The sequence below is a fragment of the Ctenopharyngodon idella genome, chromosome 8 (genome assembly GCF_019924925.1).
Source record: "Ctenopharyngodon idella isolate HZGC_01 chromosome 8, HZGC01, whole genome shotgun sequence".
NCBI lineage: Eukaryota > Metazoa > Chordata > Actinopteri > Cypriniformes > Xenocyprididae > Ctenopharyngodon > Ctenopharyngodon idella.
In genome coordinates, this window is record NC_067227.1 from 16,324,387 (window position 1) to 16,338,793 (window position 14,407).

Below are 14,407 nucleotides of genomic sequence, written 5' to 3' on the forward strand. Positions count from 1 at the left end.
ATTTTTTTTCTTTTTTTGCTCACAAAGAAGAAGCCAAGTGGCTTTCTGTTGATCAAAGAGGACAAATTTATGTAACATCAACTTGAAACTGTAGCAAAATCTGCATGGGGAACTTTTCGCCTTCACACAAAAGTTGAGATTGCAAGGATTCCTACTGGAATTATAAGATTTTGCCTGTGAAATTTCATTGAACAACAATAAACAGTAAATGTGATCACACCATTCACACCAAGTTCAGTTAACAGCATTTGTGGCATAATGTTGATTACCATCAAAAATAATTTGGGACTTATCCCTTGTTTTTTATTTATTTATTTTTTAAAACCAATAATTGAAGTGAATTGGAAAAATTTTTAGACGTGTGAAGCTTATAATTTTATAAAAACTCTTGCTGTAAATTCCTGTACATTACATACTTCTGTTGGTTTTATGGATTATATACTATAGGTCACAGTTGCAGAGAATTGTTAACTTAGGGTTGAGTATCACAGGCAAAGCACAGGTTGTCTGTTTTATATTAGAAACGAATGACCTTAGGAAGGCTTTGGGTATTTTGGAGGACTTCTCTCACATTTTAAATTCAGAATTTTAACACCTCCCTTTGGGAAGGCGATACAGAGCCCCTAAATGTAGGACAGTTCGAGCTTCTAGATCTGTTATTTCAAATGCAGCTTTAGTTGTAAATACATACTTGAAGTATGAAGAGGCAGGATGATCTGGTACATCATGATACATCTGGCGTATAGTTTAGGCCATATAGTAGCTTACGGTATATGTGGAAGTGTACATGTACAGTTATGTATTTTACTCTTGTATGTTAGTGTGATGACTCGTTTAGTTTCTATGCAATAGTTTTCAGTTTCATTGTCTTTACCTGAGTTTTCGTTCATTGTAGTTTCTGATTAGTGCACTGCACACCTGTTTCCTGTTTCGTTAATGATCGTTCCCTGTGTATTTAAGCTTTCCTCAGTTCAGAGTTCTGCGTCATCAATGTAAAGGTGTGTAGTGTTTCATGTTCTTGGTGTTATCTTTATCTTTACCTTTATTGTTTATTCTGTCACACATCTCGTCTTTGGATTTATTTCACATGCTACCCGTGACAGTCATATGTTTGTTTTATTATTTTATTGTGTCTATTTGTGTCTTTTATGTTTGTGAATTGAATCATATATGTGATGCTGCAAAAACTGCCCTGTGAAGGGACAATAAAGATTTACTCACTCTGTTAAAAATTGTGTTGATGTAAAGCTGTTTAAATCATCATAGTTTTAAATTTTTAATAATTTTGAAATCATTGTTTTAGTGTTTACATTATGTTGTCAAAGCAACAAAGTTGTAAAATTGGATATACCTTTACACAGAAAAGGTTAGTATGTTTTTTTAACACTAAAATCATGTTGACATGCATATTGTTTATGTCATATAGCTATACTATTGAAACTGTACTATACTATTGATGTTTTTAAAACTGTGATTTAACCCAAATTTATGTAACCCAATGCTATTGATTCAACTAAACTTGTATTGAACCCGGATAATTCCTTTAAAAGCAGGCAAAATGTCAACTGTAGCTATTATAAGAGTCTTAACTCCAGTTACTTTCCTATGTTACATCATTGTACTTCTGTATACAATTAAAAATACTCCAAAACTCTCAAAACGTGAATTTGCTGAGAAAAGATGCCTGCAGATGAAATTGGTTTTCACCTAATCCAAATAAATGCAAAGCATCAGACCATCAGGATAAAATCGAATGTGTCTCCTTTATAACAGAGCAGCGGTGGCTCTTGTTGAAGCATAGCTGGCTCTTGTTCTTATCCAGGGGAGTTAGAATGAGGTAAGAGAAGTCAGCTGGGGTGAATTTTGACACAGCTGAAGCCTTTTATAGATGGCTACATCACCTCATCAGGGCCCATTTCTTCACAGCAAGAAAACTTCATCAGTCATCAGGACATATTTTTGCCATTCATTATATACTATTACAACACTGTTCTAAAAGCAAATACTGCGCAAATGATTTTGGTTAAAAATACCACATCATTTTTGGCTTTGTGAATCAGTTTTTTTTTACATTATCAAGAGCATCTAGAGAAACACAATTAAGGAGTACTTCCATCACATTTGGCCTTTGGCCTTTGAGCATGTAATCTAGTTTTTCTTATATAGTGCACTTCAACAGCTACCAACGGGTTGAAGGTCCAAATTGCAGTTTCAGTGCAGCTTCAAATGGCTCTACATGATCCCAGCCGAGGAATAAGGGTCTTATCTTATCTAGTCTTATCATTTAAACTGCAATTTGGACCTTCAACCCATTGAATGTTTTCCTCAAAAATCATAATTTCTTTTCGACTGAAGAAAGAAAGACATTAACATCTTGGATGACATGGGGGTGAGTAAATTATCAGGAAATTTTAATTCTAAAGTGAATTAATCCTTTTACGGTTTTCAATTTTGTTCACATTTGACATGTGAACTAGGTATCTTAGGACAACAGGTGGGTTAAATAAGAAAATGTGGAAAAAAATACACTACTGTTCGAAAGTTTGGGGTCTGTGATATTTTAAAATGTTTTTTAAACAAATCTTTTATGCTCATAAAGGCTGCATTTATTTGATCAAAAATTAGGTAAAAACAATAATATTGTGAAATATTATTACAATTTAAAATAATGTGATTTATTCCTGTCGTGGCAAAGCTGAATTTTCAGCAGCCATTACTCCAGTCTTCAGTGTCACATGATCCTTCAATGTGCTGATTTGGAGCCCAAGACACATTTTTGTAAGATAGTGTATGCTATAGGTGCCTTAGTGAATTAATGTAATCAATATGGTGTATGACAGGATTGGATATAATAATCTTACCAGGCTGTGACAGGAGGTATGGGCTGCCCATTTCTGCTCCAAGTCACCAGAGGTGTAGGACTTCCATGAACTTCACATGGAAGGATCACCTCTGATCCAACCTCGGCTGCCATTTTAACCATCGCCTGTGACCCATCAGCACCAACAATTCTTGGTTTGCCTATTAAAATGAGAAATTCAATACTTCAATACTAATTTGTTTTCAAGTAAATCATCAAAAATGACTTATTTTCAAGAGATTCCTCACTGTTAACACTCAGATGCATCTCTCTGCTGGTGTAGCCCACTGCACTAGTGGCGGTAGCAAACATAGACCCCTGCATCCTCCGCCGTGGGACTGGGGATGTACAGACTCCCATCAGCTGCCTCAAGAGGTGCTGATACAGGCCTGTTTGAGGGATCTCGACCCTGAGGAGAGAAGAAGATGGCAGACAACCTGAACACCTCGAAACAAGCATGTTGGTCTGAAGGGAAGATTGGAATGCACATCCTGTCCAAAACCTCTGAAGCGGCTTCTCGGGTTACCAGGAATCAGGCATTCCTCACGCATATCCCCCATCCCCTTTTTGCTCTGAAACAAGATGGCTTTAACAGACCTTCTTTCATGTGACCAGAATAGCAATTTACATGCCTCGAGTGGATACTGCGGACAATACACTCCCAATCTATCGTGTTGTGAAACAGGGATGGAAAACTTAACTTCCCGTGACAGGGGCAGGCGGACGTGAGCTTACATTCGTTTGAAAGGCAATTGGGAAAGCAATGCATCAAAGACGAATAGGCTGCATCAGCACTTCTCCTGCTTCCATTATGCTAAATTATTCCAGCTAACTGTTTGGCACAATGCAATCAGTCACTATCTGTCACTGCTGGGATGGTGACACAGCCAGAAGCACCATTACTGAAAAAAAAGAGACCACAGTAAAGTGATCAGGGTGATGTACCTTGGACCAGACGATGGTGGGCTTGGGGATCCCACTTGCTTCACAGGACAGGGAGATGGGTGTGCCCTCGTTGGCTATGTAGTGCAGGGGACCAGTCTTGATATCAGGAGGGGCTGGAAAAGTAGGTCAGAATAGCAGCTGTTCACAAGGCCTTAACAACCAGCGGTTCACAATTAGAACTTCGCCAAAGATACTTCACAAGGAATCCAGCTTATCACTTCTAAATAAGAAACTCTAATATTAGCACCTATTTCAGCTTCATTAGGGACCAGATGAGTTGCTGTAATGCAAAAAAATATTTTCTTAATACGTGTTTGTGTTTTCCAGTAAAAATAAAAACATGCTGAAGATAGGATTTGTTTAGTCATAAATTAATAAACAATACATAGCAGTAAATGTATGTATATTCATCTGTACACTGCAAAAAAAAAAAAAAATAATAATAATTTTATTAATCAGTATTTTTGCATATTTGTTTCTCAAGTAAATATAAATGTTTATATATATTTTTACTTCTTTCTTTCTTTCTTTCTTTCTTTCATTTTATATGTTTTATAGGGGTCATGAACTGAGAAGTCAAATTTTCCTTGACCTTTTGATATATAAGAGGTCATCATACTATAAGAATATCCTAAGTTTCAGAACTGGAAACTTCCTTGTTAGTCCAAAAACAGCTTTTAATGTTACCAAGCCCAGCGAACGACTCGTCCTGGAATGTGCCTATTGATGACGTAATAGATAGGTGAAAGACCACCTCTTAACACCTACTTCACCATTGCAACTTTGGCCCCGCCCACTGGCATTAGTGAGATGAGGAAGAGAGAACTTCCAAAGGATCCTAATGCTAGGAATGTGGTTATTTTATTTATTTTCAACAATGTAAATGTCTCAGTTGAGCATTATTTATTTTTATGTATATTTATGTACATTTCACTGTGGATTCTTTGGTAAACAAGTCGCAATTTTGGAGCAGGCTTTGCAAACAGACGTTTACGATATGGACTCGACAGTAATGCGACAACATGTTAGTAACCGCATTAATTCTAATGCCTGATCTGTGACCAGTGATTTCTGATTTTTAATGATTCATGTACAGTCAGATGTTCTTTGTCTAGGTATGTGCCAGTAAATCAAATCAGTGATGACTTAACGGTCAACTTTACATTGTTTCTCTTAGTAGGATGAAAATAATCTGTCATTTAAACTGTGATTAAATTATAAATAGAAACGAGAGAACGCTCTCTTTGCAATCGCTAGAGCTGTCAATCAAACAGCGCAAGTTTATCAGTGACTAAGTTCTGGACTAGCGCCAAAACTCTTGTAATAATCAACGAATCTCTTATTTACAGTGTGTTTCACTGTTGGTTATGAAAGCATTTGTTAGTGTGCAGAAATCGAGTTGCAATGACGAGATTGCTGCATTCATGTGCTCAACATGTCTGTGATTGGCTTGCTCATCACTGCAACCTTTCATGCCACAATCTAAATATAATGCCATAGATCTAAATACAATCAACACTTTACACAATTAGTTAACCTTGAGAGCTGTAATAGTAAAAACGTGCTAAAAGTTTTCGAGAGAGTTAAACATGTAATGAGATTATTTGAAACGGACTTGTTTCTTTTAATCTAGGCATCTGAAAAATTCATATTGCTGCATAAAGCAGTCCATCTTTCTTCCTCCGTTATTTCATTACTGCCTTGTTATCACCACGCTGTTCACTAAATCGACAGTGAAAAAAAAAAGAAAATCAATTATATTTAATTAGAAAAATGCCCTGCCCACTAACCATGAACTTCCACTGTGACAGTAATATTGGCTGATCCTGCTACATTGATAGCAGTGCACACGTATGTCCCCGCATCATCAGATTCAGCTCTATCCACATGCAGACTGCCGTCACTCCTTAGAAAGACTCTTCCGCCAACACGCACCTAGAGACAGGATGATCATACAATTAAAAAATAAGCATGAACACTACACATCATTTTCCAGGGAACTTCAATTTCACATCTAAGAAGTGTCTTTCTCGATCGTTACTTACTTGTTTTCCATTGTGCGTCCAGACTCTCTCAGGAAGAGGAATTCCATCTAACAACATACAGGGAAGGTTCAAAGGCTGACCGATCATCGCTGTGACAGCTGGTGCACCTTGAACTAATAACGGTGGTTCTGTAAACAGGACAGATTGTTACAGTGAGAGTTTATGGGTAACACTCTAGATTACAGCCTAAAACGTTACCAGTTTGTGGTCACAATATTTGTGATACTGATGAGGAGAACAACACATTTTCATACCTAAGCCAGTAACAGTGACTCTGGCTAGTGCCTTGATGGATCCAAACTGGTTTTTGGCCTCACAAACATAAACACCTTCATCATCAACCCAAACACCTAGAGGAATCAGAGCAATGCTGATTAGAACATAAAAGACTCTTTTGTAATAGATCTCATAAATATTATTATAAAGTCATTTTATACTTTAGTCATTAACAAACCATTAAGTTTAATTATGGCTTCCTGTTAATAATGTAAAAGAGATGTGCTATCAGTAATCAGCTCACATATGGATTTGTTTGTGTTTTTGTTTTTGGTAACAGCTTAACTTCATTAATAAAGTGTCATCTTGACCTTTGTATCAAAGTCAGAATAAAAACAAAACCAGCAAGCAATGTGACTAGTTTAACAATATACACAACCTATAAGATTTTACTCACTCATGTCAGCTCATTTAGATATCATACAGATATCAAACAGCAATACAGATAAAGCTGCTCATTTATAATAGAGATGCACAATATATACAGTAACCATATCAGTTATCATCTCATAGATATATAGCAACCAATACCAAAATGGATATTTAATTATAGATGCTCATTTTCCCAATTTTTCACCATTAATCATTTAAATTAGCATTATTAACAACAAACAATGAAAACATTATTATTATTTAACTTAATTTTTTTTATAATTTATAATCTTATAAAAATATTTTGATTACATTTCATTTTATTCATTTTAAAATTCATAATATTAAAAACATTATTATTACATTTAATTAATTAATTAATTAATTTTTTTTACATTCAGGTTACCTTGACATCATCTAATATTCACTTAAAAATAATTATTAACACAAATTAAAATTATTAACAATAATCAATAGCAATAAAAACATTATTATTAAATTTATTCCTTTAAAATTCATAATATTTTAAATATATATTTTTTCATATATTTTATAATGTATGATATTAAAAACATTTTTATTAAATTTAATTGTTTTTTAAAATTTATTATATAAATAAACCACTAAAAACTTCAAGCAATTGATATTCATTCTGAGACTCAATAAATATTACATGTGTCAGTGTTATTACTTATTAAAGTCGTCATGAAATCAAAATTGACACTATTTACTTGTTGCATATTACTAGACTTGTGTTGAACAATTAATCCGTGCAAGTTAATACACAGAAAAAAATTGTTTGTCGTGGTAATCTTTAATCAAAATCTGAAAAGTTACTTCCGGTCTGGAATGGAGTTCCTTCTCTGAAGATGTCAGTTTGACGACTTGGGTTGAAAACGCTTAAACCACTCCCCTCCAACCGTTAGTCTGTTATGAGCGAGAGATGGAGATGAGGAACGCTAAAGTAAAACCCTGCCCTCTATTCAATATTCTGTTTCACTTGGAAATATGTCACAACACTGGAGAAAAGTCATTTGCAACTTCCAGTTCGCGGGGACTTTAAATGTAATAACTGTTAAATGTAAAAAAAAATTAAAATGTATTCTTTAGCAAGTCTCAAAATTTAGTTTTTAGTGTTTTATTTTTTATGTATTTATACAAAAAAGTATACAATTTTAATTTCAGTCATCTGCCATAATATGAAAATAATTATGCCATTTTTGTTAAAATGGAATTTTAATATCGGTGCATTCCTAATTTATGAACCTATTTCTAGACTGTTTTCCACATCATTGATAAAAATTAATGCTACATCATATTGCTACTATGATGTCTTGAAACTAAAAGCACATCTATTATGATTAATGCTCGTTGATGACGCACATCTGCATGCTTGTTAGAGATATTAACCATTAAAGTTTTTAGATTTGTTCAAAACTCGTTCAGCTCTTGCCGCTGTTGGCACTTTAGGACTAGATAGATAATTTATGGCAATGCTGATTTGCTTGTATTTACAACCCAGCTATTAATTCCATTGTGACGACAGTTCTGACTTCATTTTATGGTTATTCATTCTTGTTCAAGACCATTACACACACACTTTATATACAGCTTATTTGAAACAACAAAACTGTTGTAATGAATATTGTGCAACACTTTGCATGTGTGAAATTTGCACAATAGTCGCTTGCACTCACATTGGTAGCTGTTTAAACAGTTTTAAATAATATAAATCAATGTGCACAATACATTTGTGTGCAAGTATGTGTGTGTTATGTGTATATGCAGTGCTATGTGAGTAAGAATGATCTTAAGTTTTCACGCCTATATAAACGCACACACTCTCAAAGGCAGATAGGAATAGCCCAGCTAACAAGGAACATTCTTAGAACTCTGGCAAACGCTCTGGCAAGGATCTCAAAGTTATGAACAAACATTCTTCCAGTAACATTAATAGAACGCTCATTCAAAGTGTTTTCTTTCTTTGTTCAGTGATTTCTTTCCTCCAAGAGGGCCTAGAGAAGTGCTTGTCCTCTTCCATCCTTAAAAGTAGGGTAGGCAATTTTCAGAGTGGCTAGCAATAGCAATAGCTAGCAAAAGCATGCTAGCTTTGAAAGCACAAGATCCCACCATCCCTTCAGAGCTCTCTACAAAGCCACACCTCCTCCAAAAGACATGAACGCACACAGCAGATTTGGCAAAGTGTCACAAGACAGAGACGCCGTTAAATTACCTCATGTCTCAAAGCACATAACATTACAATAATAATGAACTTAAACAACTTACAGAGCTTTACTTATACCATCTGACTGCTGCAGATTAATTTCGGCGTTGATAGTGTTGAAATAGAAATGCAGAAATTTGAGTCATGAGGACGTGAACAGCTCTGGGTAGAACATCTTGGGTTGCCATCTTGTAATTACGGTTACGACAACTGTAAAAGGTGGCTGCTGTTTGTTTACAGTGCTCAGTGATTGTCTGTGTACAACTCTGCATAGCCTTACAGAACACGCTGATGACGTGTCATGTCTGCATGAACAGGGAGAGCCGAGGTATGGAAATACATATGTCGACAGGCAATTAGAACATTGTATCATTGCATTCAGACCGAATGCAATGATTGGACGAACATTTTTTGGTCCTGAGACTTCCACAGAAGATATATGAACATGTTTTAGTATTTAGTATTGAATGCTATCAGGATGTGAGGAGAATTTCAACCAGTATAACAAAAAGTGTTTATAAAACAATTGCCTACCTACCTTTAAGGTGTACATGGCTACAATAGCAGCAAACCACAACAGGGGTGACAGGTCTCTAGGAAAGCACAACCTAATTATTAGGTTCCTGAGAGGTGCAGGGAGGTTAAATCCCCCAAGATCGTGCCTTATCCCCTCTTGGGATCTCTCCTTGGTCTTACAGGCCCTACAGAGAGATCCTTTCATGAAGACGGCCCTCCTGACTGTGCTCACCTCCGTCAAGAAGGATGGGGACCTCCAAGCCCTCTCTGTTAGCAAGACATGTCTAGATTTCAGTCCAGCAGACTCTCACATTGTCCTGAGATCCCGGCCTGGCTATGTGCCCAAAGTTCCCACTACTCCTTTCAGAAATCAAGTGGTGAACTTGCAAGCGATCCCTTCTGACGAGGGAGACCTTAACTTTATCTCTATTGTGCCCAATGCGAGCCTTGCACATATACCTGGACTGCACACAGAGCTTTAGATGATCTGAACAGCTCTTTGTCAGCTTTGGAGGACAGTAGAAATGGAAGGCTGTCTTCAAACAAAGAATGGCCCACTGGATTGTGGATGCCATTCTTCTGGCTTACCAAGCCCAAGGCGTACCATGCCCCCTAGGAGTAAGAGCTCACTCTACCAGGGCCTTCTGAGCCTCTTCGGCTTTAGCGAATGGTGCCACCCAACACCTTCACAAGATTCTACAATCTCTGCGTAGAACCAGTTTTGTCTCGAGTCTTGGGTACTTACAGGTAAAACTCGGACAACTGGCCTGGCTATTTGCCCAAAGTTCCCACTACTCTTTTCAAAAATCAAGTGGTGAACTTGCAAGCGATCCCTTCTGACGAGGGAGACCTAGTCCTATCTCTGTTGTACCCAGTGCGAGCCTTGCACATATACCTGGACTGTACACAGAGCTTTAGATGATCTGAACAGCTCTTTGTCAGCTTTTGAGGACAGTAGAAGTAGAAGGCTGTCTTTAAACAAAGAATGGCCCACTGGATTGTAAATGCCATTCTTCTGGCTTACCAAACCCAAGGTGTACCCATGCCCCCTGGGAGTGAGAGCTCAATCAGACCCATTACTCGTGGCATGCCCCTTTTCAGGTGAGCCCTTGTACTTGAGTAAGTGCTCCATATATGAGGTGATCCCATACGAGGTATTCTTCCATTGTTCGGTTTCCCCGTCGGTGAACCTTCTGTCTTTCCCTGGACAGAGCCTCTCTCCTTCACTAGTTGCTGTGGCCAGTAGTCTCTCCCTTATCAGGTGGAGCCAACCACAGGGACTTCTTCCCTATGTAGTACTTCCCATTAGGTGAGTCTATAAGATGTACTCTCCACATACTAACCTCCTCTTTGGGTAGGATGTGGTCTCCGCAGTGCTCCTTTCTCATCAGGGAATGGAGGTTACAACAGTAACCGAAATGTTATCTGGTCTTTAATAATGTTCTCAAAATGTTAACATAAAAACATTATTTATACACCATTTGTGAACGTTTTTCTGAAAAGTTTTACTTGTTTGTTTTTTTAAGTTGTTTGGCTAGTTTTAAGCTTGTTTTTTTAGCTTGGAGACCCATTTGCTCAGAATGCTTTTAGTAACCAGGTTAGTTAACAACAGGCGAACTGCTCAATGCTAATACTATAGCAGCTGTCCAATAAAAACATTATAGCCTATAAACCTTTAGAGCTACTTTGTCCATATGCAGCTCCCTGTCCTGCCAGAAGCTCCGGCTCTGGCTCAAGAGGCCTGCGGTTTGACTTTTTACCCCACCCAACCCCTGAAGGGGCCTAGGGTGAGGAGACCTTCTCTCAGCCCACTCTCTGAGAGAGGAAGCTCTCAGCTGTAGTGTTTCTATTTCCTCCATCGCAGCAGTTAGTTTCAGACCCCCTACACCCCCACCTCCCCTACATATCAACACCTAAAATAACATCTTCATTATTCTCCTGTGGGTGGACCATGTCCGTTAGATCCTCGCGTTTGGTATCTGAGAGGGATTGTGCTAGCAGACGAACTCCCTAAACATCTATTCAAAGATAGATACAGAAACTCACTCTGGATCTGAAGGGCACCAGAAGGCAGTTGAGAGGTGCCAACATGGCCAGATGACCTGCCAAAAATGGGTCGTCCATCCTGGCGTCTCCATGTCAGAGAAGGTGTGGGGAAACCTCGGGCAATGCACGGTAGAGTAATGTTATCACCCACGCTGGCCGTTATGTCCACGGGAGACTCTGAGAACATAGGAGCAGCTGCAAAAAAAAAAAGAAAGAAAAGAAAAAGCCATCAAAACAAAATGTATTGTAACATAACATAAATAAATAATGGGTAGAAAATAATATGCTTTTAATTTAACAAAGAAATATTTTCCATTTAAATAATATGTTTTGGCTTTAGGCCAACATACAATATTTTCATGCTTTGTGTTTTTCATACACAGTATAAATGGGTCCTTATGTACAGCTGTCTTTATTTTTTAGAAAGGGAGATATCATTATATTTCGGGTTCCTTGGTGATAGAAAGTGTGAAAACTCTTGAATTAGAGAACGAAGTGGAAAATATGCAGATGGAAAAAATAAGCTTTACAACCAATATTGCACAGAACAAATTTATTTCCAACACATTTTTATTTATTTTTTTCACACACATTATATGTAGGAAAGTAATTATTGACTTTAAGCTGAAGTGTGTCATTTTTACGAAGTTAAAATATTGTCTTCCATTCCAGTTTAATATGCAGAAACAACTTTAAATACAACATGTGTAGGTTGATTCTTCTGAAAAGTTTAAATACATTCCTCTGTTTATTTGTGCATAATGACCACATCAACCAATGGCGTGCGTGTGAGAGCGGGACTCTCTGTTTGTCTGACCAATGGCAGCAAGAGGGAGTGTTCAGATAAACTGCATAATTATTCAATCAAAATTTATATCATTATATTTGTTAAATTACACTTAATGATGCTAGTGGCACATAAATGACACATTTTACCCTTAAGGCAAGTTCTATACAAAGTTATGATCCTTTTCTGGAGCATGTTCATAAACTGGCCATGAGCTACTGGGTGTCTGAAAATTCTGTCAGGAGCTGTTAAAAGTCCTGTTAAAGACACATTTCCAAATATCAAGTTAAAAACAAATTTTGCTCTCCAAATTTCACACGCTGCAACAGAGCGGGGAAACATTTCCACTTGCGGTTTGGAAGCCCATGGGCTTATGGGTGTGTTATGATTAAAATCAGATAGTTCTGTCCAAGGATTTTGATTCATGCTATGAACTACATGTGCTTCGAAGTTTTGGAAAAGCAACAGAAATACTGCGACAGTGAGCTCAATAAATAAAAGCCCACATAAAATGAAACTGTTCCGTATAAACTGCACAGTAATATTTATATAGTATCAGCGTGTAATGCAGCTGAGGTCTTGTTCTCACCTCCCACCTGTAGCATGACCACAGCAGAGCTGGACCCGGCAATGTTTGAGGCCACACAGGTATACTCTCCAGAATCCAGTTCCTGAACCCCACGGATCCGCAGCGTTCCACGATGGACATCCTGCTCCGCAAATGGAACTGTTCCCAGATCCAGATCCCCTGAAGACGGATGGTGCAAGAATCAAAGAAAACATAAACTGTTGCTGTAACAACTCACTACACGTAATGCAATATCCTAAACAGACTCTAAAACTCAAAAAATTAATAACAGTCTCTTAACCATGAAGAAATAATAACATATGTTGTATTTTGTTAATGCTGATGAATCTTTTATACATTTCATTTGGTTAAAGTTTGACACATTTTGGTCAGTCTGCACATTATTGTTTTTAAATGTTATTTTGTCAGCTAAATTTTTATGACAGTTTAGTTAGAATATATATATATATATATATATATCAGGGGCGTTTCCTCAAGGGAGGCAGTGCCCCTTCTTAAAACAAAAAATAGGATGAGAAAATAATCCATATTACATATAAAACAACACAAATATTACAAATTATGACATTAATAAGTCACTCGTATTTCTTAAGGAACACTACCCAACAGCGACACCCGCAGGTAAAGTTACAGCAGGAGTCATGCCTCCTTTTGCTCTCATAGAAAACCATAGAAAACCATCAGACCCCTATAGCGTGCGGTGGGTTTTGTGGGGGGTAATTGAGAATGAATGGGGGAAAGTCACGTGAGAGGAGGCAATGTCTCCATCGCGCTATGATTGGATGTAATTGGTTATGATTGGATATGATTGGTTTGTGTGATAAATCCCGCCTCTTGTTTACGTGCGCGTTCCGCGCGTCAGTTTGAATGAACAAATGTAGGGAAGACAATGGGAAGACTAATTGAAAAGTAAGTAAAAACAGATCACCCGGTTAGATATCACTGCTTTATGTCACGTCAAAATCAAACTTGAAAACTTGAAAAACACGATGACTGCAGGGGTTTTTGGTGCAATCAGCTTGGTGAAATTAAAAATACACAAATAAAATATATTGTTTAAATTATTATTGCCTTTAGTTATTATTTTGGAATGAATGTAGAAATGCTTAAAACACTAACTTGATGAGATTGACTTGGTTTTAATAAACAGAACATTTATTACAATACATTGTTAATGTAAAATTACAAAATAGAATTGGTTTGGTTTCTTTTTTCTTTTTTGATGTAATGTAAAGTAATGTTCATTTAACAAGGAAGATGTCAACGTTAAGAGTAATGCACATGAATTTACACTGATTCATAAATAAATAAAAGATTAAAATAAAAAAAATTGCCTCCTCGTTTCAGAACACCACTGCATGCCACTGATATATGCCAAAAGTTTTGGGACGCCTGCCTTTACGAGCACATGAACTTTAATGACATCCCATTCTTATCCGTAGGGTTTAATATGGAGTTGGCCCACCCTCTGCAGCTATGACAGCTTCAACTCTTCTGGGAAGGCTTTCCACAAGGTTTAGGAGTGTGTTTATGGGAATTTTTGACCATTCTTCTAGAAGCGCATTTGTGAGGTCAGGCAGTGATGTTGGCGAGAAGGCCTGGCTCGCAGTCTCCACTCTAATTCATCCCAAAGGTGTTCTATCAGGCTGAGGTCAGGACTCTGTGCAAGCCAGTCAAGTTCCTCCACACCAAACTCGCTCATCCATGTCTTTATGGACCTTGGGCCATCCCCAAACTGCTCCCACAA

General features: G+C 37.3%; 1 protein-coding gene across 1 annotated transcript in view; it reads right to left on the reverse strand.

Moving 5' to 3' along the window:
- The window catches only part of hmcn2 (hemicentin 2), an 84,043-nt gene that overhangs the window by 44,890 nt on the left and 24,746 nt on the right, over positions 1–14,407 (reverse strand). The window contains 9 exon segments of the mRNA XM_051904154.1: positions 2,862–3,021; positions 3,109–3,163; positions 3,165–3,269; positions 3,806–3,918; positions 5,596–5,740; positions 5,851–5,978; positions 6,105–6,200; positions 11,285–11,479; positions 12,661–12,819. Coding sequence (XP_051760114.1) covers positions 2,862–3,021; positions 3,109–3,163; positions 3,165–3,269; positions 3,806–3,918; positions 5,596–5,740; positions 5,851–5,978; positions 6,105–6,200; positions 11,285–11,479; positions 12,661–12,819 — 1,156 coding nt within the window.